Below are 27,687 nucleotides of genomic sequence, written 5' to 3'. Positions count from 1 at the left end.
ATCCCCGGTGACTTACGGCGAACGGCATTTTGACGCTCGACCGTGAATGAGCGAGAGGCTGCTTCAATGGCTGCAAAACAATCTTGACTGGCGGCAGGTTGGAGCTTGGTGTTTCGCGCGGGTTTTGGTGCCGGACAAAGCCGGAGGCATGGAATGCCTGAGGCAAAAATTCATGATTCAGTCTGGCCACCCAGAAAACATCGGTTTCGTCTGAACATCACATGTGGCGGGACAGGAGGATCAGAAGTACCTCCGTACACTGTATGAATATTCCGCTAGCCCATGACGGGCTGTGAATGCAACTGCTTCCGCACTCGCGTCCCGCAAAGTCACATTTGAACTTCGCCTTTTTTTGAGTTTCTCTGTAGGCGCTCGCCAACACTCTGCAAACGGCAGCAACCGATGGTGCCATCACCAAATATTTGCCGGTTGCCTCCTACACGCCCGCCATGGAGGACGACCTCGCCCGCCGTATAGAGCGGGTCGAGAAGGCCGTCGCCGCCGTAGTCGACTCGATCGCGAACAACAACCCGTCGGTGCAGCTCGCTGAAGAACTGGCCGCTGCCCAGGACGATCTTGACCGCGGCCTGAAGCTCTTTGAGGTCCACCAGAATAACTATGCGCGTATTCTCAAGCTGCGCGAAGAAGTTTCGCAAAATGACGCCAAGATCAAGGACGTGATCAACGCCCTCTGGAGCATACGGAAGGAGCTTACTTCGATCCCGACGACGAGCCAGCCCCCGCCAGGCTCAAAGTATTCATACACAACTGACGAGCTCCTCACTTACGCCCGGCTCATCAGCCGCAACACCCTGCCCCTTCCCGGCGTGGCCAACAATGTCGCCCCGAGCTCGACCCAACCCTCGAAACCCGAAGACACATCCCAACTACAGACCCCGAGTCAGACGGGGCCAACCCCCAACGCGAGCTTCAACCAGAGCTTTGCCACTGCCGCAGCCAGCACGCCCGGCCCGATGAGCGCATCGACCCCGAACACCACACAACAAACGAGCCAAATAACATCCCCCTTCCAAACCAAGAAACCCACCACAGAGTTCAGGATCCCCGACTTCCTCAAGCCAGCCGTCAACCCGCTGCACGGCGCTACCTTCCAGCCGTGGCCTACCCAAGAGCAGATCCGCTCGGGCGGCCTGGCCGCGGTCCAGGCGCTCGTCGACCGGGGGATCGACCCGCGCGGCTACGACCCGGAGGAAGAGGAGCGTAAGCGCAAGGCCGAAGAACAGGCCAAGAAGGAAGCCGAGGAGCAGGCGCGGCGGGAGCGCGAAGAGGCCGAGCGCCGCATGCGCGAGGAGCGCGAGCGGATGGCGCGCGAGCGCGAGAGGGCGCGCCAGATGGAGGCTGCTGCTGGCGGCGGCGGCCTCGAGCGCCGGGATAGCGTCGCGGTTGGGCGGGTGAACAAGCCGAAACAGTTTACCTTCCTGGGTGCGGATGACGATGATGACGACGAGGACGATTAGGCGTCGCGTTCTACGGTCAGGGACGAGGATACCTCGCTGCCGGGTTCGGACGGTCACGGGGAGGGAGAAGGGAACGAAGCCGACGACGACTGCGCGCCAACTATTGCGCGCCTTCGCGGGAACAAGCTCGAGCATGGACATGAACTTGTTCTGCGAGGGAAGTACGACAGCGACGATGAAGCCCGTGCCGACCCAGGAGTTGCTCGTCAGCAGCAGCAAAAATGTCACCCGCAGCAGGCACCCGAACCTGATCTGGAACCTGCCCTGCCAGTGAACGGCCACAATGACCACCCAGGCTGCTCTGAGTTAACCGTTGGACTCCCTCAAAGTGTCGACGCTGCACCGCAGCCCGAGTCTATGCCTACTCCACCGGAGTGTGGCAGCGATAAAGTCGGTCTCGAGTTGGCGTCAAGTCTGCCGTTGCTGGACTTCGAGCGATCCGAGCACGGATTTCAGCCCGCTCCCGATGACTCCACTGCCCAAAGCCCCCGCGATGATGCCCTTGAGAGCGAGACGCCGTTAACTGGCGACCTGCCGTTGCTTGCCAAGGGCAGTTCCAACCCGGAATTCGATTCTGGGCCTTACAGCATGGCGCACCATGATCGCGAAGGTGACGAGGCAACACGTCCTTCACCGTCTCGCGTGGAGAAGCTCGAAGTGGTATCCAGCCCCGACAGGTACTGCGCCGTTCACTGTGACGGCAAAACACCCTCAAGGTCTCCGCCATCGCACCACGACGATTCCGGCCGGGCACCTGCACCTCTCCACGACGGGGATACCCCTGGGGACGATTCGGTATCAAGCGTGGACCTTCTTGTGCCGCCGGACACGGACGAGGACGACTCCCAACAGGACCGCCGACCAACCGCTAGGGAGAATGCGGTGGAAGGCAGTGCACTTGGGGAGGGTATGGCCGGGCGAGAGCTTGATCGCAGTCAACGCCATCGGCTGGCCGACTGATGGAATTGTTGACTGTATCGATGGATTGGGACAATGCCCGCCGGAGGTAGTTGGGATAGTGGAGGGCGATGCATCCTGCCCAGTGCTTCGGGGAATCAGCGCTCAGGGATATCAGGATAGAGGCATCTAGATCGCTTTGGTAGACAACAAGGGCAAGTAAGAATCCTTGAGTCCTGATCGTTCGGCCAGCATGAAAATGCATAATGATTAGTCACTAATGGAGTGAACGGTCGAACCTGGCTCCCCATTTGGGTCCCCGAAGTGTGGCATTATCGCACTGGAGCCTGGCGTGGCAATCGCAGAGTTTAACACGAAGCGCTTCATTCACGAAGCTAAGACGCTAAACTTTCATGATACAAGGCATCCCTCGACTCCGCTGCATGTTGATGTGTTGATACATGGATTTTATCTAAAAACCGATAGATCGTAAAACAGTCCCCTGAATAGCTGTCGAAACACCCCCATTGCTCCACTTTCTTCCCTTTCGCTCTGCCACCCCCATCAACTCCGTCTAGTCAATCTTGATGGACGAGTAAATCTTGCGGACGAACAGCCAGCTGGAGAAGAAGCCGATCGACCCTGCGGGGGTAAGAGTGTCAGCATGCCCCTTGAGGAGAAGGAAGAAAAAAAGAAACACGTCGAGAAAAGGGGAAAGCTTACCGGTCAAGATGAAGAACAAAAACGAGATGAGCAAGCTGTACCCGATGTACAGCACGCTGCCGGCGAAGCCGCCGAGCGACAGCTTGCTGGCCCAGTAGATGATGGCGTTGAGGAAGATGTAGGCGGCGGTGGTGCCGGCGGCGAGGAAGGAGCGCCACTGCCAGTTGTAGTTCTCGGCGCACAGCAGGAAGTAGACGAGCAGGACGGTGACGGCGGCGCAGGTCATGATCATGAGGCCGTAGCAGAGGAAGAGGAAGCCGAACATGTAGTAGATCTTGCTGAACCAGATGGAGCTCATGATGAAGTAGAGCTCGACGAAGATGGCGCCGAAGGGCAGCAGGCCGACGAGCAGCATGCTCGGCACCGGCTTGAGGTAGGTCGTGACCGGCGGGATCTGGCGCGGGATCTGGTTCGTGCGCACGGGCGGCTCCAGCGCCGGCGCGCGGAAGCCGATCCACGAGCCGGCGCACGAGAGCGGCACGCTGATGACGAACCAGATGAGCACGATCACGAGCATCGTGGTGAAGGGCACGGCGCCCGAGGACTGCTTGGCCCAGAGGAAGAGGTCCAGCAGGAAGAAGGTGGCGAAGACGATGCCGGGCACGAGGAGCGGGGTCATGATGATGCACGACTTCCACTTCTCGCCCTGCAGTGACTTGTACATGCGCGCCGACGTGTAGCCGCCGACGAAGCCGAGGACGGTGTAGAGGAGCACCATGATGGTGCCAAGGGCACCGCGGTTCGAGGGCGAGAGGAAGCCGAGGAGCGCGAAGACGATGGTGAGGCCGGTCATGACGAAGAGCTGGGCGCCGTTGCCGAGGAGGACGGAGAGCAGGAGCGGGTGGGAGGGCGTGCGGAAGACGTCGCCGTGCACCAGCTTCCAACCCGAATCCTCCTGCACGCCGTCTTCCAACGCCGAGGTGCCGGAGAGGTCCTCGAGGTTGATCTGGTCGAGCCTGTTATACCGAGCGATATCCTTCTTCAGGGCGCGGACGAGCACGGACATGACGGTCAGGACCAGGAAGACGACAATGATGGCCGAGTTGACGAGCGAGAACCAGTGGATCTTGGGGTCGAACACGTGCAGGTACTTGTCCCAGCGCGTGGCCCAGGCGGTCTGGGACGGGATCCAGTAGACGCTGTAGGTGAACTGGACCTTGGTATCGCCCGACTCGTTCAAAATGACGGGATCCAGCGCCTGGTTGCACGTGTCCGCGCCAACGGGACCGGTGTACGCCCTTGATTCGGGCTGGACGATCACGCCCACCACGCGGTACTGATCGCTGCTCCCGGCCACCTGGTGGTATTCGATCAGGATGTCGTAGTGGTTGTTGAACTGGACCTGGCTGCCGTCCGCCGTCTCTTGGCCGAGGAGAAATCCGGGGTTGTAGAATTCAGTCTCGGTCAGCTCGTCCTCGATCTTCTGCCCGGCCGGAAGCCCGTCCACCAGCCAGTTGAGGCTGATGCCGGCCCTGATCTTCTCGTTCACGAACATGGCGGCCGTCTTCTGGTACGTCGTCTCGCACAACGTCTTGCAAGTTTCGTTTACCCCCATCTTCAGCTCGAACGGCGAGGTCTTTATCCTGTCGCCGAACAGTATGCTGCCCAAGCTGGCACCAACATCCTCGACGCCGTTCTCGGGCCGGCAGAACTGGAAGAAGGGGTGGTAGTAGTCGTACGAGACCACCGAGTGCAGCATGGCGTCTGAACCCGCGACCGGCCGGATCGTGTTGACGTAGAGTGGTACCAGCTCATTTTGCTTGTATGATGTGGGCGCAACGCCAGGGAGGTAGAAGGCGGATGCGAGCTGCGGCGCGGCCAGCAGCGATGCGAGGAGCGCCGCCGGGGGCGCGTGTCTTCTCGGTCGCATGGTGTGTCGCTGTGCAATTGCCTGCCCAGAAGACAGTCAGTTCACCCGACAACCCTGCAGTGTCGGCTTCGGAGCTCGAAATGGAGGATGGCGGCGGCCGTCCACCCGCGATTGGAATCAGGGGGGAGCGGGTAGCAACCTGCTGTACGTACTTTCCGCCTCGACCTGCCCCGAGCGATCCGCGCTAGCTAATAGAAAGAAAAAAAGAAGCAATCAAACCATACAGAGACCGCGAGGAATGGTGGCGCAAAAATCAGGGAGCTGCTAGAAGGTGGGGAGAGAGCGGCGCCTTGTGAGATTCGGCATCTGTAAGACTCAACGTGTGCAAGTTGTCGCCTTCAGAACTGCAGGAGGCCGGGACGTTTAAGACAAAGACAGTTGGCTCCCTTGTTGTGGAACGTATGGCGTACTGCGGAAGAACACGAGTTCAGGTTCACGCGCTTATGAGGTGGCCAGTGTTGAGGACTGTGAAATGCCCCTGTGATTGGATGAACAGCGCTGAAGCTCCACTGCTCCAACCATAGGTAAAAATCCGGCTCAGCTCGCAGCCTCGCGAGACCCATAAAAAAGTCTCGGTGGGGGCCGCTCAAGAAATTCCTTTCCCAATTGCAGCCGCGATTCAGTGAAATCTTGCCCCTCTGCTATCGAAGTCGTTTGCATACCACAGCCAGCAATGGCAGCACCAGCAACGTTGCCAGCGCTGCTGGACTCGCTCACGAAATCCCTGACTTCGACGCTCGACATCGCGCCTAAACTGGCGGACATCGACCTTCCCAAAGATGGCATTTCGCTGCTCGACGTCAAGAACGAGCTGCTCCTCTCGTACCTGCAGAACCTGGTGTTCCTGATCCTCCTCAAGTTGAGGCAGGCCAAGACTGGGAGCTTCGATGGTGGTGCAGACGGCCAGAAGCTGGGCGACCTCGTCGTTTCCAAGCTCGTCGAACTGAGACTCTACCTCGAAAAGGGCGCGCGGCCACTCGAAGACAAGCTTCGGTTCCAAATCGACAAGGTCCTCCGCGCCGCCGACGACGCTGAACGCCGCGCGAAGGCTGCCGAAGAGGCGGCAAAGGCCGACGCACGCGAATCCGGCTCCGAGTCCGAGTCTGGGCGCGAGGATGGCGACTCGGGCGAGGAAGACGCGGGGGTGGACGGCATAGACGGGCGGAAGATGGCCGATCTCCAGTACCGGCCCAACCTTGCCGGCTTCCAGCGCCCAGCTGCTGCCAAGCAAGCCGAAAAGGAGAAGGACACCTCGGGTGTCTACCGTCCGCCAAAGATTGCGCCAGTGGTGATGCCCACGACAGATAGGCGTGAGAAAGCTGAAAGGAGACCAATGAAATCGGCCACGCTTGATGAGTTCATCGCCGAGGAGTTGTCCACGGCGCCGATCGCTGAGCCCAGCATTGGCTCGACGATCGTGAACGGCGGCCGCAAGATCAAGACGGCTTCTGAGCGGCGCATAGAGGAGGAGCGGCGCGAGTACGAAGAGAGAAATCTCGTCCGTCTGCCGAAGGAGAGCAAGAAAGAGAGGGCAAAGAGGGCAAGGATGGAAGGCCGCAGCAACCGGATGAGCTTTGGCGGCGAAGAATGGAGAGAGCTCAGCGAAGGCGTGGACAGGATCAGCCGGCTGACCAAGGGCAGGAGCTCGGGTGGCGGCACCAAGGCTCTGCTCGAGAAGAGCCGCAAGAGAGGCATCGACACTGTGGATGGGCCTCGCGGGAGTGGAGCGGCCGTGGGCGAGCGGTACCAGAAGCGGCTCAAGGTGCTGGAGAGAGGCCGTGGCACGAGAGGAAAGGGGCGGTGAAGAATCACTGCAATGTCAAACCAATACCAAAAGTTTTCATTACCCTCTACACGGCGGGACCTTCAGATCAAAACCTCAGACCACGACTCCCATGTCTGTCTTCTTTTCTGTTGCCCCTCACACATCCAGCGCGAATCTCGCATCGCATCCCTGGTTTCCTTCTTCCGGCCTTGTCATTGTCGTCAAAAGGTTGCCCAACCATGTCCCCCATTTCAGAAGCTGGAGCCAACATCTCGGCGGTCATGCCGCCCCTCGCGCAACCCCAGGCCGTTACGGATCCTGTCCTCAGCCTTGACCACGTGAGCGGGCAGCATAAAACCGAGGCCGAAGAAGACAAAAAATGCCCACTTCCAGCGGAACGGGTTGAAGGCGACGCAGAAGCAGAACCACCAGACCAGCTCGAGGTACGTGAAGAACTCAAACGGCCCGACGGGCGACGCCCTCTTGAGCAGCCTGGTCATGTCGATCCAGCGCTTCATCCAGAACGGGCTGGGCCGCGTCAGCGGGTCGACCAGGAACATCAGCAAGATCCTCGTGTAGATGCCGATGTGCCAGTTGCCGACCGTCCCGATCGCGTTCTTGTACGTGCAGTTGATGCACGATACGGACGGGTGGTTCGGCGGGAAGGTCTGCAGGTACCAGTTCGGCGGGTCGTACGGCTTGTCGAAGCACGACGCGGGCAGGAAGTCGAGCCTCGGCCGCGCGTACCCGGTGCTCATGACCACGATGTCTCCCTCGATCAGGTCCGGCCGGCCCGGCCCGCCCGCCGGCACCCCCTTCGCGCGGCGGTTGATGCGCACGCCCTTCTCGGTGAACCGCTCGATGTCGCAGCGGATCCACTCGGCCCGCCCCGACCGCAGCTTGTCCATGATGTCCGAGTTGACCATGGGCGTGTCGGTGAAGAGACCCTTGCCCGCCGGCGCCAGGTCCTCCAGGTCGCGGTAGAACATCTTGCGCAGCAGCAGCTCGGGGATCCAGCTCAGCGCCGTCTCCTGCCCGAACACGTTGAGCGCCAGCAGCACGTTCCACACCGGGTGGCGCGGGATGATCCACTTGTCGCTGCGCGCGAGGACGTACACCTTGCGCGCGCCCTCCGCGTGCGCGAACTCGAGCGCCTCCACCGCGCTGGCGCCGCCGCCGATCACGATGACGGTCTTGTCCCGCGCCGAGCAGGCGCCGCTGAGCCGGCTCGAGTGGTGGATCTCGCCGCGGAAGGCGTCCATGCCGGGCAAGCGCGGCACATGGGGCGCGCCGCACGTGCCGACCGCGCAGATGACGCCGTCGAAGCGGCCGAGCGACGGGTCGTCGTTGACGATCCACCGGCCGCGGTCGTCCTGGTAGACGCGGTCGACCGTGGTGCGGAAGCGCGTGCGGGGGTCGAGCCCGTAGCGCCGCCACAGCTCGCGCACCTGGCTGAGGATCTGCTGGCGGTCCGGGTAGCCGCGCTCCCACCGGACGGAGGGGTGGAAGCGGTACATGACGGAGTGGATCTGGAGCGAGGACGTGTTGTTGACCCGGCTCCAGATGCCGCCCAGCTGGTCCTCGCCGCCGGCCTCGAAGATGGCCACGTCGAAGCCGTGCCCGATGCAGTGCGCGGCGCTGGTCACGCCGGTGATGCCCGCGCCGATCACGGCGATCCGCGGGCGGCTGAGCCGCGTGCTGGGCCCCGGAGGGCTCGGCGAGAGGATCTTGTCGGCGAGCCATTGGAAGAGCTGGAAGAGGAAGAGGAGAGGCTGGAAGAGCGGGTTGTACGCCCGCGAGCGGGATGCCATCCTAGCCGCTGGTCGTCAATTGCTTTCGACTACTGTTTTCAACGTATCCGTACGTCCCAGGGCGGCCGGGGAAGAAAGAATCGGTCTTTTGAAGTAAAAAGTTGATTCGAGGGAGAAGGGGGTGTTGCCCCTGCCAAGCCCACGGGTACATACACTATGCGCGGGAGGTCGGATGACGTCACATACAACCGTTGTGTTGAATGTGATGATGAATGGACCAGGGACTGCGTCTGATCTGACGGATTGTGAAGGGATGATTGCGCTCTGGAAGACGACGAACTTTCTGGTTGCTTATGTATAGCGCATGATTCATGACCGACCCTCATCTACCGAGATCGCCGTCTCGCATTGCGCTGAGATTTCTCAAAACATTCTACTGGGCAATGAAACGCACAGTTGGCAGAAGTGACATTGACGCCTGGTCAATCGTTTAATAGTCGCAGACCCGTGAGGGAATTGAGCCAGCACCTTGGCCGCTGGAATGGCTGTTCAGTTGATATTAAGGCTACATGTATTATAAATACAAGGAATCAGCTCCATCCACTGGCAGTATCTTGGTGGCTACAAGAACATCCTTGGGAACGCATGCTATTCTTAACGAGATCAGAATTATCGACGCAGTCCAATAGGAACCAGGAGAAGGAGAATAAGGTAGTGAATGGACTGGAAATAGTACAGTCATCTCAGTTTAAATAGTCTTGCAGGCGAGATTCCTCCCGTGGCATCCTCGCATGACCCCCTGCCACAGCCGCGCCAACTGCCTCCCGGAAAAGGAATCAGCCTTTGTGTTCGAGCGGCGACAGTCAGACCGCGGCGGTGTCGCCTCCATGAACCGGGGCGGGGGCCGGCTCCTTGGCTGGTCGGTTCCGGCCGCGGCCAACACCGCGAAACTCGCTGAAGTCGAGGTTCAGCCCGGCCCAATCCCATCTGCGTCCAAGAGCGAAGAAGGCGAAGCTCAACACAGGGACCATCAGAAGATCCAGCACACCAAAGAAGACGAAGCCGCCGGTGACACCAATGACATTGCCGCCGTCGCTCAACGCAAACGCGATGGGATACAGCAGCCACAGCAGATTCGGCCAGGCGGCCAGGACGATGTAGTCGCGGCCGATGCCGAGGCGGGCGGCCTCCTCGCGGCTCTCGTTGAGCGTGCTCATGGCCAGGATGACCCACGCGAAGGTGCCGAAGGCGAAGAAGCCCCACTTGTAGCTGGTGGTCGTGTAGGCGGCGGCGAGGTAGGTGAGCACCCAGATCCAGGCGACGAAGATGTTGCAGACGATGGTCGTCCACGACATGCCCGACAGCAGGCCCAGGGCGAGCGCGACGGCGGGGAACGAGATGCACCAGTTCATGTACTTGGGGTAGAAGACCTGGCGGAGCGCGCCGTTGCTGGCGTGGTCGGCCTGCGCCACGGCGCTCCAGCCCAGGTCGGCCGCCTGAGCGTAGTACGTCACCGCTCCGACGAGCAGGGCGATGGTGAAGGTGTAGTGGAACACGCGTTAGCTCTCGTGGGAGACGAAACAGAAGCAGAGGAGGCCGAGCTGCAAAGAATGGGTCAGTTGTGGGGGGTGGGAGCGAAACCGAGGGAGACGAGGAAGCGTATACGTACAAAAGCGGCGATATGGAGGGCCGTTACGGCCCAAAGCCAGTCCGAGCCGTTCACAGAAAGGAACTCGTCAACCCCAACGGGAGGGTTGACGCTGAGAACGTCGCTCCTGGGAGCCAGGACGTCCATGGTTGCCTTTGGGTCAGCGGTACCTTGCCGGGCTCAAGAGGTTATGTGTCAGACCAGTTGGACTATAGCTAGAAGTGCGAGCCGTTGGTTATATCCGTGTGTCAGCGATGTGCCCCAGCGCAGGCGCTATTTTTGAAACTCTCATGGTGATAAGACAACCTCCGGTTCTGCCTCGGAGATTGAGTGGTACCGCCTTGGAGGCAAATTGAATATGTTGAACCAGCCCAGGGGTGTCTGATGAAGCATACGCGGAAGCAAATAACTGACGCTAACACCGAGTAATGCCACTCACTGGTGGCTGAGCTTACATCGAGAAGTGGAAGCAGAATCCTGACAAATCGTTGTGGTTGTCAAACACCAGGTCAAAGTGGGTCCAAATGGCTACGCCGCACACCTAGTTTGACAGTAGTATGCAACACACTGCCATAAGTGCCATCAATATTGAAGCCGTAGATACTGCAAAAAAACGCCTAAATCGCCATTTTCTAGTGTTTTTGTATACTTGTTGATATCTGCAGCTTAGTTAGTATAGCCATCGAGCCTCTGAACCTAGCTATTGAGCGCGCCTTCGAACTGCTTAGGAGCCTACCTACGAACCGCCTAGGTACGCGCCTTTGAACTGCCTCCTATCCCGCCATCTGGCGAAGTGCCTGGCCAGGAACGCGCCTATGCACTACGCTCTGTATACAATGTGCCCTGGCCTCCTACTCAGTAACAGGGCGCGCCTAGGCACTATAGTTCGATATATCAATGAGCGTTAGAGACGCTTGATCGCTATTATGATCTATACTAGGGAAACGCTATAAGTTATTGTATATAAGGCGGAGGTTAGCCTTTGCTAGGTATATTGATATAAGTAACTATTTAAACTTATTATCGATCCTTTTCTAAAGCTGACAACGCTATAGAACGCCTATATATTGTAGCTTTGGGCTCTAGAGGTTCATTCCTCCTAATACATTGATAATAATTTATATTAGTGGTTAACTAACGTATTATAATTGCTAAGAACTCCTCAACTACCTTGCTTATAAGTTTGACCTTTACTTCGATAAAATATAGACCTTCTTTCTCAAAGAATACTATATATCCGTATCTTTTAAAACAATATTCTATTATCTATATAAAGCTTAGTAGAGAAAAAATAGCTTTACAAAGGGCTATATAATATAACTATATTCTTTAACGTAATTACCTTAGAAAGGTAGTTATATTTATTGTAGAGATGTTTATATTTTATAATAAATTAGACCTTGATCGAAGAAATAGCGTTCATCGTATTGGCTAAGCGCTACTAGGCGTTACCTCTATCGTCGATAATATTATAAAGAGAGGTAAACGCTATTATATCCTCTTTACTATTATAGTTAGTAGTGTTCTTAATCTATTAGTCTAGCAAGGTTATTTTAACTAAGAAAGTTTTCTCATATAGCTAAAGGAGTATATTCTGCTTAAGATAAGGCTATTCCTAGACTACTATAGTATCTTCATTATAAATAACGTATTGTAGTACTAAGCCAATGCCGTTAAACAGGCATATCGAGTGTCTAGCATTTTACTATAGTATTTGCCGCTATATTCGCTAAACTTTAACCTAATCGAGGTGACGTTCTATAATACTAAGGCCTATATTCGTCGCAATTACTAGAAGATATTTATATTGAACTATTCGAATAAGGACTTTAAGGAGTTCTTTTATAATGCTTATACTACTGTTGCTAATGACGTTATAGCTATATATAGGCACTTTAGGAAGGCTATAATATCGTTCTAGGAGGAAGGCGAGGCAGTGGATTATATAGCATTGTATTCTCAGTAGTTTTAGAAGTTCTAAAATACTAGTATAGTAGGTTAAACACTATGCTCTATAGATAGATTTATAGTTATAGTTTATTATTTTTCTTCTTTTCTTCTTCTATAAAAGACGCTATTTCCAAGCTATATTCCACCTATTATTCTATTACCTCCTCTATATATCTAAGTCTAACCTCTTCTGGATCTGATAGGCAATACGAAGGTGTATAATAGGCTAAGGCGTTAATAAGGGAATTATATAATAGATGAATAGACTAGGTGCTCGAAGAAGCTAGTATACTATTAAACGTTAGTTATAGTGCCTTAGCAATGTAAGAAAAATATACTATCCTATTAAACACCTTGTTAAGCGCTTTACTAAGCATTTCGAACTAGGCTATTATTAAAGCTAGCTAGCTCTGCCTCCTCCTTAAGAAAGCCTTTTACTATATTATCAAATATAAAAATTAGGTACTATAGGAACTTATTGTTGTAAAACTATATATTAGAGAGCTAACGAATATCGTAAACCCTCCTACCTTCTATATAAAGAGACCTGCTAACCTAATAGAGAGCTACTATTACGTCCTTCTAGCTAAGTAGGCAGTTCTAGCGAGCAAAAGTTTTAACGAAGTTGTTAATAATATCCAAAGGCTCCTTTCTATATAGTTCAGGTAGTAGCGACGAAGAGTATATCGGTATAATAGTCTTCTACAGGGTAACGGTGCTAGTAGTAGAGGGAAGCACCCTCGAGGCAACGGATATTGATAGCAAGGTTAGCTTAGCTATATTGTACGTTGCCGCTATATTCGAGGCTACTATACGCTATTGTTGAGGTTTAGGATAGAGCTATAGTGTACTATACTGCTATAGAGATAGCCCTATTTGGTTCTAATTGCCTATATTGCTTATAATGTTGAACTATAGGTAGAAGTATATTTCTATAGCCTATTTACGCTTATATATACCCTTGCCACTAGAATATACTTCAACGCCTTAATTGGCCTTGGCCTATATAGAGCTGAACTACTTCTTGATTAGAGCGTTTAGCAGGCTATCAATAGTAGCCTTCCCTCATTCGATCTAGCTCGCCTACTCGCCTATCTCCTAAACAGTGATAGGAAGGTAGGCGTTATCGCAATTCGCCTAGTAACAGAACTAGAGCTATATATCTATATCTTTACAATAGTTGTAGCAATATATACCTAGGCTATAGTGTTATTTCTTAGTTATTAGAAATACGCTATATCTAGCTTCTAGGTATTACGCTCTTGTACCTCGTTTAGCATTGTATTTATAAGCGTCTTATATATTGCTATTAACCTCCTATTCTAGCTAGTAGGCGTAGCTAGTATAGTAGGGCATATAGATCGACTAGTATCGGCTAGTACTATAGCATTGTAATCGAACAGCTAGCGAGTAGACGTAGACGTAGGAGGCAAGGGCGTAGACGCTGCTAAGGATCTCGTTTACAATAGTTCAATAAGTTCGAATTTATATTCGATATTAATAGAATAGTCCTTCGCTAGCTAGCTCAACAACGCCTTTATTAGCTAATTAGTAGCAATGAATATTAGGTACGTCAATAGGCGATCCGCTCTTCTAGAATTTGACTAAACCTTTAAGTTGACTCTCGAACTAAAGTAGGCTATAGCACTAGCTACGACAGTAGTATAAGGGAGTTCTATTTCGATTCTACTTCGTTGAACATTACTAACTACTTCGTTATATAGGCTATATATTGTCAGAGAGACAGATTGTTATTGTGCTAGAGGAGAGGGCTAGCATAGGAGGGCAGGTTCGGAGGATAGTTTGGAAGGTTGGGAGCAGGATGGCTAATCGCAAGCATATGAGGTCTTCGGACCCTAGTGCTATTGTGCTTCGTCACAGAGATGGCGTAGCGCAGGTGGTGGTTGCGGCACATGCAAAAATAGATCAAAGAAGCAGAGGCTGCGAGTTCAACTCGCAAAAGGATCTGTTCAGTTCAAGGTTCTATCTTCTAGAGCCGGGAGGCACTGCGGTATTTATAGTTCTAGAGCTACAGTATGTACCTTGGCTGATTTGGCCAAGGTTCGGCTAATCCGGCTGATCCGGATGTTCTAACGGAGCTGAACTAGCTATATCCGGCTAAGTTATCAAGGTATAATGTTCAGTATCCGTATGCTCGGATCTGAACGAAGTATAACGTACAGAACCAATCAGAGCCGCACTGAACGTTCTGACGGAGCTGCACTAGCCGTATTCGGCTAAGTTATCAAGGTATGACGTTCAATATCCGTATGCTCGGATCTGAACGGCTCCGATCCAACGGCTCGGATCAGATGCATCAGTTCCGACAGTTCGGATCCAATGACTTAGATCCACTTATCCAGATTCCATCTCAGCCGCTGTCAACCGTCAAGGTCAACAGCCGTTGGCAGTTGCTATCGAAGGCTAACAGCTGTTACCAACTGTCAATAACTGCTAAGGTATAAGTTATAGTACTATAGTAGTTATAACGTTATAGAACCCTTAGAGGGAGCTTTGCTATAGAGAATGCTTAGTATTAGTTATTTATATTGTTATATATTAACATATATAGTATTATAGATCTTTAACTTCAAATTATCACCAATCCTCTCTTCGTCGACCTTACCTTGTTTAGTACGTTCTATAGCAACCTTATAGCGATGGTTCTACTTTTATAGGAATAATGGTAGTATTCAAAGATTCTAATAAAAAGGAGTAGGAAAGAACCTAATGATATAAGCAATATTGACGACAATAGTACTAAGTAAGGTGGGTCTATTAGGGAGTATATTATTTTAATAGCGAGGCGATTATAGGATATAAGCTAGTAGTATAGCATCTAGCGTAGATAAGCGAGAGTAGCCTTTGGTTCGAGCCTACAATTATACTAGCGATAGCTATATATCTAGCGATTAGAAACGTACTAGTAGTAGTAATAAAGTGAATATATCGATATTAGTATCCTCCTTTTATAAACGACCTTAGGAGTGCTCTACGATATCGATATTAGTATCCTCCTCTTATAAATAGCCTTAGGTATACTCTATAACATTAGAACCTTCCTCTAAATCGGCTATCTCAATCTGTTTAAGCGGCGATAGCTAGGAAGGCTATATTTAACGATCTAATCGACCCTAGGATATAGAACGCAATTTTAAATATATCGAAGGCTTTGAATAAGAGCTAAACTTCAATCGAGGGTATAAACGAGTAGTAGATACACCTATTTTACAAGACTTCAACGTACTATATACTTAGCGACGTTGGATTAGTAGTTCGGGTATAGGAGGTTCGGCGGTAGAGGCGGTGGCAGGAGCTTCGGCGGTGGCGGTAGTGGCGACTTCGACGGTATAGCGCGATATAATCCTGATCCGCTTATTGCCAATAGGCGTTGCTATAGCTAGGGCGATAGTAGCGGTAGCTTTAGCGGCTTCGACGGTATAGCGCGATACGATCCTGATCTACCTAGCGGACTTAGGGGGTTCAGGAGGTTCAGGAGCTTTGCGAACTAGGCGGTCACTACGGCGAGAAAGATCTAATGCCTCACTTCTTTATATAGATATATAACTATGCTTCGAAGGTGCTATCGAGAACTATACTAGGCTACGAAGAGGGTAGGCGCGATTAATTATATATAGTAGATCGCTAAGGCGCTTAAGAATAGAAGTAGGAAGTTACGTAATAGGCTTAGTAACGCTAGGCTAGCTAGGAGGCATTGAGCGTATAATACTGAGGAACTATATAGCGGCGCCTTCGTTGGTAGCTCTAGCAATATATCTATAGCTTTAGGAAGCTTAGGAGATAGCGGTAAGCGTACGAGATGCCTAGAAAGGCTAGAAATAACTTAGTAACTAGGAATTAGAGGTAATTGCTAGCGCGCTATATTCCTAATTCAATCGAACGGCTACTGACTAAGCTAGAATACGCTATTGAGCTTTAACAAGTATATAAAAACACTGGAAAATGGCGATTTGGGCCGTTTTTTGCAATATCTACGGCTTTAATATTGATAGCACTGATAGCAGTGTGTTGTATACTACTGTCAAACTGGGTGTGCGGCGTAGCCATTTGGACCCACTTTGACCTAGTGTTTGACAACCACAACGGCGTCTCGCAAAAGCCCCACAGCGGAAGCATTTTTGCTTCCGCACACGGAAGAGGTTGACTGGGATGCAGCTCTCAAGACTAATTACCCGAGGGCCAAAGGAAAAGTGGGTATTTTCGCAGCCCTCTCTTCCTCTAGAAGAGAGGGGTACAAAATTGCTGGACACCCCAAAAAAACTGGACACCTCCCTACCCAATTTTGTATATAATTGCGTCCTGGCCCAAGGTATCGCAATTCGTAACTACATCAATTCGACCACCTTGCAAATACGTAGGATAGCTCAAAAAGCTTAAAAACGCAATTAAAATTCGATCCAGATCAAATTAAAACACGCTTATATAATACAAGGCTAGCTTATATGCCCTAACTACGTGCCCCAACTGCTCCCCTGACTACGCGCCCCTGACTGCCACCGACTTACTGTAGGGCGGCTAAACCTGTAGATACTAGCTCACTGTTGCTATCTAGGCGTATTTATATACGTGGCGAACTATTACGATCCTACCTAGCTGTAGATTCTTAGTGTTGAGGTTCTTACGCTATATACTTCCTCGCTTTATATGCCCGCCACTTCGCGACGATCTTGTTGATCCTATTGTATACCGGTTTGCGAACGCCTTCGCCGTTGTAAGTGCTTCTATATAGTAGAGGTGACTTAGTATCATCGTTATTATTATCGTCGCTATTATCGTTGCTATTATTGTTGTTAGATTGTATCTAAGAGAGGCTATTATCTTCGTCGATAAGTAGCTCCTATTTATCGTCTACCTAGATATAGCTCTACGTTGGCTATAGCTCTAGCACTAGGAAATCGTATAGCGATCGCTCTAGCCTATAGGTATCCGGTTCTTCGCCTATTATATCGATAAAGAAGAAGAGCTTAGATAGAGGATCCTCGCTATACTATATATTGAAGATTGAATAGTCGTTGAGATCAAGAGGTATAATGTCGTTGGTCTAGCTAGTCTTTTCAAGGAATTCTTCGAAGATTGCTATCTATAGACGGCTATTGCCTATAACTTTGTTGCTTAGTATCCTTTTCTACTCTATCTACTCCTTCTTAAGCTCCTTTTCCCTAGTGTATACGATGTTCTTCACTACTTTACGAGATTCCTTAGTAATAGCCTCTATATACCTCCGATCGTGAGCAGCCTATATATAGTAGATATCTTCGACGGATATACTAGTGATAATAGTGCTAGATAGCTAGACCAAATGCCCTCTAGCTCGCTTTGCGATATACGATACTAGCTATTGTTTATTGTCGGCTATAAATATAGTAAGGTGCTCTTACGTAAGCTGACCTTCTTATATTATAGTGGCGATATCTACGATATAATAGCGCGTTAGAGAGCTGAATATATTGTTGTACTTAGTTTAAAGACGTTTAACGCCTTTAGTAGCCGACTCTTAGCGATCCTGCTTTAGAAGCAACGAAGGATATACTATGCTATTGGCCTAGAGGTCGGCATCTTCGAGCTTAGCAATATAGATAGTATAGTTTAATAGCTATATCCTTGACCTCGTAAAGCCAAAGATGATCCTGTTCTCTATAAAGCCTTTATCAACGATTTGCTAGTTATATATTAGAACTAGTAATAGGTCTAGCTCTAGGTAAGGCAACGAACCTAGAGGTTCTCAACGAATTTTATATATATAAAGGTTAGCTCGCCCTAGCGAACTACCTAGCGAAGATATATTTGATATACCTTCTTAATATATTGGAACACGCCTATATCTATTGGCTATATCTTATATAATAAATATAGTGGCAGGAACTTAATGATAATGTTGTATATAAGGCAATATTCGTAGATATCTAACATATAGTGCCCTAAGAAGCTATCTATCACCAATAGGTGGTAGATACAATCCTTAAAGCGTATATTATTCCACTCAGATTCTACAATATCGTTAGGGCTCTAGAAGTTGTATATACTACAGCCAAACCACTCTTCGAACGTAAGCTCACACGTCTAAACGACAGGATAGTATTAGAAAGAGTGCCTATTGAAGTGCTAGATCTAGTTGGCTATAATATCGTAGTTACTAAACACTGTTTCCAAGGCGTTTGTTACAGACCGGGCTGTACCTAGGCTGGGTATATGGGGCTGCGCCTAGGATCTACGGTAGCCCTAAGGCAGACCCGTGGCAGGCCCGCCTCGCGCCTAGAATAACGTTGGCCCGAACTCACTTCGCGAGCCCCTGAAAACTCTATATATAAGGACTATAGCCAGTACTTCTCCTTTTCCTTTCCTTAAGGTAGTTGAATAGAACATCGTACACTTATTTGTAGATACTATAAGGCTAGTACATTATAGTTCAACTACCTTTATATAGATGGAGCAGCTATTACTTTCAAATATAGATAAGAGCAGTACGCTAGGCGTTTCAACGCTAGTACCAAGCGGACTAGACGCTACTATAAATAACCTAGGTGTCCTATAGGTCCTAGACCTAGATTAGGTCTATAAATACTTCCAACTCTTATAGGAGACTATTGTACATTAGAACGTAACTATTAAGGAACTTTGTATAGCTTAGATTACCGTAGCTTAGACTATAAACGCCTCTATAGTAGCTAACGCTTAAGCTTCAACGACTAACGCTATAGCTTTGGTAGCTCCCTAGATATAGTGGAAGCGCCTCCCTATAGGATAACCCTTCGACGGTAAAAAGGAGCTCTTTGCTGCCTAGAGGGCTATAATAGTGTATATCCTAGTAGTGGACTAAGACTTTATTAGAGGTCTCTACGACTAGTAGGTATTTATTTAGAGGAACCTTAGCTAAGGGGTCTAGGCTAAGGTCGTAGCCTTCTACGAGTTAGGAGGACCTAGCTACAACTATAACCTAGGAGCGTTTCTTAAGTATTTTACAATAGTCTATATAGACCTCTATAAATAGGTTATAGCCTTAATAGAGCTAGATATACTTTATAAAGGAGATAATAAGCTATTCTCCTTCTTTATTATTTACTTTAAAGCGAAGCTATTAAAGGCTAAAGGACTTAATTAGAGCAATGAAATACAATTTATTAGACTATAACGATGCCTCTCTTTAAAGTTGAAGTATATTGTAGTAGGATAGGGGGTCCTATAGAACAACTATACTATAGCTATTATAAGGTACTACGAGATCGCTATCGACCTAGAGGTCCTCTACCTAGAGAAACGACACTAATAGTCCTAGGGTAAGCGACCTAGGCCTAATGTAAATATAGAGAAGGATATAGATAGAGATATATCGATAATTAGGATTAATACGACCTATATTACCCTAGCCTAGGGGGGAGTTAATAGAGGTTATAGAAGAAAGCAACAACGAAATAGAGGAAAACGAGGTACGAATATACTATAAGCGAAGTAGATAAACAATAAGGTATATATAATGTACTAGCAAGCTAAAGCCTATATCTATTATAGGTATTAAGGCCACTTTGTAGCTACCTATCCCTTTGCCCTAGCTAAGAGACTAGCTCCTTAGGTTAATATTAACAAGTTAGAGGCTAAAGAATAGGTAGAGGAGGACTCTCTCTCTAAAGAGGAGGAGGGAAAAGAGTAGCCTCTATACAAAGTCTTGTATAGAGGCTAAAAGGACCTAGCCACTTATAGAACGAGTTTATAAAGATTAGAGAGAGAATAGATAAGCCCCCTTTTCTTATCTCTATTTTCCTAAACTCCTCTAGTTTTATAAACGTATAAATAGATAGTAGATACTAGAGCTATAGAGCTATTAGCAAGAGAGTATATTAGAGGTTAGAAATCGAGTAGATAAGCTTACTAACTCCCTATACCCTAGGTATTATAGTTAAGGGGGTGCAAATTATAAAGAAAATTATATATATCGCCTATATTACAATGGATATCGATAGGTAGATTAGTACCGTTATATTCTATATAGTACTAGAGCTAGCCTACAACGTTATATTAGAGCTCCCTTAGATAAACTATTGTAGGATTGTACTAGACCTAGCTAATAGAGTCCTTACTATCAATTTGTAAAGTGGCCTATAGATATATAAGTACTCTTTATAGCGAAAGGAAGCTAACGCTACCCTAATTATAGGCGTGGTATTTATAGGCTTAGCCTATAGAGTATAAAGGAAGAAGTCTAAAAGGGTATAAGATATATTCTTTATTACTAGTATCTATAAGATAACTACTATACTAGGAGTAGCTATCTCCTAGCCTAACGCTAACCTAGACCTAAAGGTCGCCTTGCTAAAGGAGCTATATAACTTCGCTAATCTCTTTAACAAAGAGAAGGCGAATAACCTACCCCCCTATTAGAGGGAGGCCAACTATTATATCCATCTTAAGATAGGCCTAGACGGAAAACCTCCTAAGCTCCTATAGGGACCTTTATATAATATACTAAAGGACTACCTCCTAAAGATTTAGAAGTAGGTTATAGACCTATTAGATAAGAGATAGATCTAGGTAAGCTCCTTATCAATAGTCGCCTTAGTCCTCTTTATAAAGAAGCTAGGAGGAGGATAGAGGTTCTATATAGACTACTAAGCCTTGAACAAGATTATTAAATAGGACTAGTACTTACTCCCCCTAATTAAAGAGACTCTTTGGTCCCTAGCTAGGGCTAAATAGCTTATAAAGCTAGATATTAGGGCTATATTCTACTATATCTAGATAGCTAAAGGGGACAAGTACTTTATAGTATTTTATATAAGGTTTAGACTATTCGAGTAGCTAGTTTGCTCCTTTAGGCTTATAGATATTTCTATAACGTTCTAGAGATATATTAACAACGTCCTTAGTCTAACGCTAGGAGACTATATAATAGTATATCTTAACAACGTTTTAGTATACTCGAATAGGAGCTAAAAGGATTATATAAGGAAGGTATATAAGGTCCTCCAAAGACTAAGGGATATAGGCCTCAACTTAGACCTCAAAAAATATATATTTATAGTAAAGGAAGTTAAATACCTAGGGTATATTATAGAGGCAAGGGTCTATATCCGCCCTAACCCTAAGAAGATCAAGGCCATTTATAAGTAGGAGGTACCTTATAAGGTCTAAGAAGTATAGAGCTTCCTAAGATTCGCTAATTTCTATTATAACTTTATCTCTAACTTCTTTGAAAAGATAGCCCTATTAATATACTTTACCTATAAAAATATCCTTTTCCACTAGGGCAAAGAGGAGTAGGACGCCTTCGATATACTTAAGGCTACGTTTATATCGAAGTTGATCCTCGTCTAATAGGATCTTAAGAGAGAGACAATTATAGAAGTGGACTATTCTAGTATAGCACTTAGTAGATACTTGTCTTAGCGGGGAAAGGACAAAGTTCTTTACCCTATAGCCTACTACTCTATAAAACTAAGCTTTGTTAAATACAACTATACTATCTATAATAAAGAGCTATTGGCTATTATCTTATATCTTAAGGCCTAATTAGCAAAGCTTCAAAGTATAGTAGCCCCCTTTATTATCTTAACCAACTATAAGAACCTTAAGTACTTTACCTAGCTATATCTAATTAATGAATAGCAAGCCTAATAGATAGAGACGCTCTCTCTATTCAACTTCGAGCTAAAGTACTAGCTAGGATCCTAGGCTTTACGCCCTAATACACTCTCTTAGCGTAAACAAGACGAGCTTAAAGATAGCTAGCGTATCGCCTAGCTACTCCCTCCGATTAAGGTGTACTAGACTAGCGTATAGGAGGAGGCTAGGTTGCCTATAGGAGAGACGCTCTTCAAGGATAAGCAGCTTATAGCCCTATAGGATAAGAGTATTGTTAAAGATAAGTACTACGCTTACTAGCTCTAAGCTATTTGTAATAGAGCTTAGAAGTTTCTAAAGGAGACGAACGTAATATAAACCTAGATTGTAGACTACTCCTTTAATATATAAGGCACACTCTAGTTCTATAGCCGTCTCTAGCTCCCTATATAGAAGCCCCTAACTACTATAATTATCTAGCGAATCTATAACTTAGTTATATTAGGATACCTAGAGTGTAATAGGCTATTTAAAATGCTTTAGAGAGATTACTACTAGGACCTTATATCGTCTAATATAAAGTGGTTCATTAGGAACTGCAACTAGTATCGCTAGAGCAAGATCTCCTAGCAGCTATATCAAGGGCTTTTACAACCTTTGCCTATCTTTAATCGCTTTTAGAAGTAGATCTCTATTGACTTTATAACCAACTTCTCTATAAGAGACAAGGGAGCGCTTAGCTACCTTATAGTAATTACCAACTACCTTTCTAAATATATATAGCTTAAGGTAATATAGTTAATAGGAGTAGAAAAGTATATTCTCTAGTTCTATAACGTATAGTAGCGCTTCTATAGGTTCTTAACTCAAATTATAACCGACTATAGGTCGGACTAGTTAAATAGGTTTTAGACTATACTATATAAAGTGGTAGGGGTAGAGCAGCTTCTATCGACTTTTTACTATCCCTAGACGGATAGGGGAATAGAGTAAGTCAACTAAGAGGTATAGGCTATCCTCTAGATCTTCGTCTCCTTTATATAATATAACTAGCCTAAATATCTCCTAGCCTACTAATTCGTACTTAATAATAGGGACTTGTCTATAACTAGGGTAAGTTCGAACTACCTTCTCTATAGGTTTGATATAAGTCTTATATAACTTATTATAATCTTAACGACGTTTATAGCGTCTCTAGAAGGCTATATAGCTAGGTTCTTCCACTATCTGAAGAAGGGGATAGAGTGGACCTAAGTAGCTATCGTATATATATAGTAGTAGTAGTAGACGAATGTAAATCGTTCTTGCTACCTAGCTAAGCGATTTAAGGTAGGGGATAAGGTATAGCTCTCCCTATATAATATAAAGACGAACCGCCCTAGTAAGAAACTTAACTAGTTAAATGCTAAGTACAAGGTAGTCGTAGTCCCTACCCCCCTAATAGTTATACTCGATATACTAAGCGGTCTATACCCAACCTTCTATATTGACCTAGTCGAGTGAGTAGCCTCTAACCTACTCTTATTATAGAAAGTTATAGATAAGCGGCTAGACCCTATATAGGTTATATCGAAGGAGGGTGTTCCCTAGTAGAAGTATAAGGTAGAGACGATCCTTAAAATTTAGAACGCTAGAGGGAGAGGGAATAACTACGATATATACATTAAATAAGTAGGTTACAACAAACTAACGTAGAAGCCTCTAGAGAACTTCTTAGATACTACTACGTTTAACGAGTTTAAATAGGAATAGAGAGACATATAATATAACGATAGGCTAGTGTCGAATAGAAGGCGAAAGGGAAAACGTTATATTTATATACCAACTACTCTATAAAAAATGACTATAATAGAATAGATATAGCTCAATAGTACTACTAGGTATATAGTTACTCTAATATATTTAGCTACAACCTTATTATAAAAAAATAACAAAAGAAATATAAGTGTAGAGAGGCTTTAATATACTAACTAGGTCTACTTCCTTAAATGTAGGTAGTCCTCTAGCCTTACCCTAGCATCAATCCTATAGTACTATAGGATACCTAGGCGTAAGCTAATAGGAGGCGAGGTTAATAGCCGACGTATAACCTACTCTAGGATCTCTAAGGTAGGACAAGGGTAGATATCAAAATTGCTATAGCTACTCTAGTTGGTAAGTTGGTTCGATAGAGGGTTGAGACGTAGAATAAAGTGGGAATAAGGCTATAATAGGAGATAGAGCTGTCTCTAGCCCTACTCTATAGCCTCTTTGTCTCTAGATAGCACTAGGTCGCTAGTAGGCAAGTGCTTAGCACCCTTATCTAACGACGAGAGCACCTCTATAATTAGCTATCTACTAGACTTACTAAAGGTCTAGGGAGAGGGATTAATATATTTGCGATAGATATATATAAGGTTCTTAGTAAACAAGGATAAGTAGTACTAGGGACATAGGGCGAAGGGGACTAGGGCAATATTGTACCTAGTAAGAGTCGAGCTATAGCCGCCTTATAGAGAGGGGCTAGACTATAGTGAACTTAAAACATAGTTAATAAGATAGTTGTTAATGTTAACAACTGTTATAATAGCGTCGACTAGATAGTGCATTTTACGCTAGTAGGCTTCCTCGTTACTTATTAGGCGATAGGTAAGATAGGCGGCTAGCTAAGCGGAGGCGTCTAGAGAGGAGGTAGGCAAATTATAGGGCACTAGGGCCCTATAGTGGCTTAGTATAGTAGGGGAGGCACCTAGGGTCTAAGGGATAGTATAAGTCGGGGTCTACTCAGTAGTAGACGGGGGGAGTAGAGCTAGCTAAGTAGGGATATAATACGCCTATACGTTGTTAAAAGTAGTTTAGAAAGACTATACTAGCTTTTGGAATTTACGTTTAAGGACTATATAATAGGCGGGCTACAAGCTTGTCTTCTTCTAGGTAGAGGTCTCGATAGCCTAGCCTATATTGTATACCTTAAGGATTTTCTTTAGACTAGACTAAAGGCAAGGGTTTATTGCCTATAATGTAGAGTTCTATTTGTATATTATATAAGCCTTGCAACATTCTTTATAAGATTTGCTATAGCTAGGTATATATTCGACCTTAGTACTACTAAAGAGGTGAGCAATATACTATATATAGAACTCTCCTTTGTTAGGGAGTAGTTCGTTTTCCTTATTATTGGAGTCTCCTTCGACAACGAACCTACTGATCGACAGCTTATTATTCTTCTAACAATTATTTCGATTCTATAACATTATAGTTAATAAGCGACTTAGGTCTATAATAAGGTTATCCTAGAAGTACTTATATTATAGTCTTCATTATTATTGCTACTAGGATAGTAGCCTATATCTCTATCTCTAAGAGCAATAGTAGCGACTAACATTTTAGCGATCCTATATATAAACGTAGTAAGCGAGTTTTAAGAACTATATCGCTATTGGGGTAGTAGACAAAGAGACTCTAGCCAGAGCTAAAGCAGAAATAAGTAGTGTACTTAAGGATATAGATAGATGTAAGGTGAATATACGAAAGGAGAGGAACGTATATAAGGTAGGATAGGGAGACGATATCGATATACAAAGAGGGAAGAGAATAGATCGTAAGAGAGGAGGGGGATATATACGTTAAGTATAGGAGAGAAATATAAGAAAGTCGAATTATATAAGAAGAGGAGTTTTAATAGCAATAAGCAAGGTTGAATTATATATAATCAATAGGTATACTCAATATAGTGCAGTTACTCTATATAAATGTGTAAAGCAAGGAAGGGGCTAATTAGCGATTTGCTAAGGCGATATAAATAAACAACTTAAGCCTAGGCAATAGGACGGCTATAAATAGCAAGGCCTTAGCAGGTAGCTACCTCGAACCCGACTACGCTAATGTTCGACGTAGCGTCGTATATACCCTAACTGGACTACCTAGCGGGGCGGGGGGGGGGTATATTACAGACTAGGCTATACCTGGGCTAGGTATATAGGGCTGCGCCTAGGATCTGTGGCGGCCTTGGGGTGGACCCGTGGTAGGCCCATCTCGCGCCTAGAATAACGTTGGCCCGAACTCACTTCGCGAGCCCCTGAAAACTCTGTATACAAGGACCGTAGCCAGTACTTCTCCTTTTCCTTTCCTTAAGGTAGTTGAATAGAATATCGTACGCTTGTCTGTAGACGCTATAAGGCTAGCACGTTATAGCGTTAAACCGTATCTCGCTATCAAGGCCGTCGACGTTCCAGTTCTCGTTTAGCTACTACTTAAAGATACTATATATAGGAATAGCGTTGCTAACGGCATTAGTATAGCCAATTAGGGTTATCGACTCCCTATTATAAAGGTCGAGGAGCTCTAGCTAAGAAAATAATATAGTAAGCAGATAATAGACCCTCAGTATTAAGGAACAACCCCTAACCTTCCTATTCTTCTTCGTCTTAATAGCTAGGATCTAGAACTTCCTGTTCAACATCACTAAGCGGTAGCCTATCTTATCGACGTTCCAACAACTAGCTACTATAATCTTAAACCTCTTAATAGTATCTTTATAGCAGTTAAAGAACTCGTTTAGCTTATCGATCTATTACTAAGCAGATAGTTGTATAGCCTCTACTAGCTTCCTACTCGTTATAAAGTATATAGGATGATCGAACCGCCAACGTGCCTACTAGGCGTAGCTGACAAGGCCTATAGGAGGAACATAGTGTGCCTATAGGCGATTTGCAATGCTCTTAATGAGATCCTATATAGGTAAGGATCCTAAGGTAGATAGCCACTCCGTATATATATCGAGGGCACTGTCTTCTATATCTGTAAGCGCGCGTGGCCACCTAGCGATACAATAGGTATTTAGTACTAGCGAGCTAGTATCACAAAGAGCCTTAAGATATATAGCGATCTATAATTTGCTATAGCTAAACCGCTTAGCTATAATACAAAGAGAAGACATCGTATAGCTATTGGCCTTACCTCGAAGATAGTTGGTATAGTAGTACGCAAGGGCGTTGTTGAGCTAGTGGGCGACGTATACACTACGTAGCTTGGGCGGGAGGTTCGAAGATCTGGGTATAGCGCGTCAAAACACTATAAAAAACATCACCACTTGCAAGTTGGCTAGCGGCAATAGCTTCAAATTGATGCGGTTGACGCGGTTGTGATCCCCTGTGCTAGGACGCGTTCGTATACAAAATTAGGTGGGGAGGTGTCCGGTTTTTTTGGGGTGTCCAGCAATTTTGTGCCCCTCTCTTCTAGAGGAAGAGAGGGCTGCGAAAATACCCACTTTTCCTTTGGCCCTTGGGTAAAGGCTCGACGGTGTAGCGGATGTAAAAGCGGAAGCAGATCGGATGTTTATGTTAGCGATCCTTGGATCGAGCCGAGCCAAGCGCTATGGATCTCGATGCGATTGAGCTGACGCAACAAGAGGTGGAAAGACCAGAACCGCCCCCGAAACCAACTAGAATCTTCATAGTGAGGCCGTCCCGGAGATCGAGATCCTTTGAATTTACCCCCGGTTCCAGGCTCTGATGCTGATGGATGCCAGGCTTGTACGCGCTGCAAGGTCCGCAAGAACCGTTGTGACGGTGGCAAGCCCAGTTGTAGCAACTGTCTCGCACGCGGCGCGCTCTGCGAGTACCCAACGGTTCGCAAGACTCGCGGCCCCGGGAAGAAGTTCAGGTCGGAACACACTAAGGCCGTTTGCAACCCTGTCCGCTGACTTCGCGCTAGCAAAGAAAGTGCTGAGAGTGCCGCACATTCAGTAGTCGGGACTCAACGGGTTTCAGCTTCCTCTCCGTTGATATCTAACAACTCGGCATCGCCTTTGACCGACAGTTTGACCGCCGGGCCCGCGCCACGCCGCGCTCCTTCTGTTGCTATCCCAGCTCATGTCCAGCCAGGCCCCAGACCTGACACTTCCGTGAACACAAACTTCCTTTTCCTAGATTGGCATGGCCTTAAAAAGACGCTAGACGCAGGTGTTGCGGAGGTCAGTGCCGGTCGGCGCCAGTTCATCCCACTTGTCCCACCGCACATCTGGAGGCGACTCATGCAGATCACCTTCGAAG

The 27,687-nt window shown here is 47.4% G+C and overlaps 6 protein-coding genes across 6 annotated transcripts; 3 read left to right on the top strand and 3 right to left on the bottom strand.

Moving 5' to 3' along the window:
• Positions 1–233: 233 nt before the first annotated feature.
• Positions 234–1,657, top strand: THITE_2122400 (uncharacterized protein). Its single transcript, XM_003656996.1, has one exon. The coding sequence runs from the start codon at positions 450–452 to the stop codon at positions 1,476–1,478; it is 1,029 nt and encodes a 342-aa protein (XP_003657044.1). The 5' UTR covers positions 234–449; the 3' UTR covers positions 1,479–1,657.
• On the top strand, positions 1,657–2,693 carry THITE_2122399 (uncharacterized protein). The gene has a single exon (XM_003656995.1). It carries the CDS (start codon positions 1,836–1,838, stop codon positions 2,436–2,438), a length of 603 nt encoding a protein of 200 aa, XP_003657043.1. The 5' UTR covers positions 1,657–1,835; the 3' UTR covers positions 2,439–2,693.
• THITE_2122394 (uncharacterized protein) lies at positions 2,694–5,270 on the bottom strand. Its single transcript, XM_003656994.1, has 3 exons — positions 5,193–5,270; positions 3,099–4,989; positions 2,694–3,017 (listed from the first exon to the last, which is right to left on the bottom strand). The coding sequence occupies exons 2-3, from the start codon at positions 4,966–4,968 to the stop codon at positions 2,950–2,952; spliced, it is 1,938 nt and encodes a 645-aa protein (XP_003657042.1). The 5' UTR covers positions 4,969–4,989; positions 5,193–5,270; the 3' UTR covers positions 2,694–2,949.
• A 1,069-nt stretch (positions 5,271–6,339) lies between these two features.
• Positions 6,340–9,189, bottom strand: THITE_2122393 (uncharacterized protein). The gene has a single exon (XM_003656993.1). The coding sequence runs from the start codon at positions 8,542–8,544 to the stop codon at positions 6,985–6,987; it is 1,560 nt and encodes a 519-aa protein (XP_003657041.1). The 5' UTR covers positions 8,545–9,189; the 3' UTR covers positions 6,340–6,984.
• Position 9,190: 1 nt separating this feature from the next.
• THITE_2122392 (uncharacterized protein) lies at positions 9,191–10,647 on the bottom strand. The gene is made up of 2 exons (XM_003656992.1): positions 10,154–10,647; positions 9,191–10,085 (listed from the first exon to the last, which is right to left on the bottom strand). Exon 2 carries the CDS (start codon positions 9,894–9,896, stop codon positions 9,348–9,350), a length of 549 nt encoding a protein of 182 aa, XP_003657040.1. The 5' UTR covers positions 9,897–10,085; positions 10,154–10,647; the 3' UTR covers positions 9,191–9,347.
• A 10,381-nt stretch (positions 10,648–21,028) lies between these two features.
• THITE_2057946 (uncharacterized protein) lies at positions 21,029–21,205 on the top strand (the record flags this gene model as incomplete). Its single annotated transcript, XM_003656991.1, has 1 exon — positions 21,029–21,205. A coding segment is annotated over one exon (177 nt), but the record flags the coding sequence as incomplete, so codon positions are not given.
• Positions 21,206–27,687: the final 6,482 nt, after the last annotated feature.

Source organism: Thermothielavioides terrestris, chromosome 5 (genome assembly GCF_000226115.1).
Source record: "Thermothielavioides terrestris NRRL 8126 chromosome 5, complete sequence".
Classification (NCBI taxonomy): domain Eukaryota; kingdom Fungi; phylum Ascomycota; class Sordariomycetes; order Sordariales; family Chaetomiaceae; genus Thermothielavioides; species Thermothielavioides terrestris.
The sequence above is the reverse complement of the archived record's forward strand: the minus strand, read 5'-3'. Positions and strand labels throughout refer to the sequence as shown.

Coding starts and splice junctions, on each gene's coding strand:
- THITE_2122400 (XM_003656996.1), top strand. CDS start 450: ATGGAGGACGACCTCGCCCGCCGTATAGAGCGGGTCGAGAAGGCCGTC.
- THITE_2122399 (XM_003656995.1), top strand. CDS start 1,836: ATGCCTACTCCACCGGAGTGTGGCAGCGATAAAGTCGGTCTCGAGTTG.
- THITE_2122394 (XM_003656994.1), bottom strand. CDS start 4,968: ATGCGACCGAGAAGACACGCGCCCCCGGCGGCGCTCCTCGCATCGCTG. Junction 3,018..3,098: donor TTTGTTCTTCATCTTGACCG/GTAAGCTTTCCC, acceptor TTACCCCCGCAG/GGTCGATCGGCTTCTTCTCC.
- THITE_2122393 (XM_003656993.1), bottom strand. CDS start 8,544: ATGGCATCCCGCTCGCGGGCGTACAACCCGCTCTTCCAGCCTCTCCTC.
- THITE_2122392 (XM_003656992.1), bottom strand. CDS start 9,896: ATGAACTGGTGCATCTCGTTCCCCGCCGTCGCGCTCGCCCTGGGCCTG.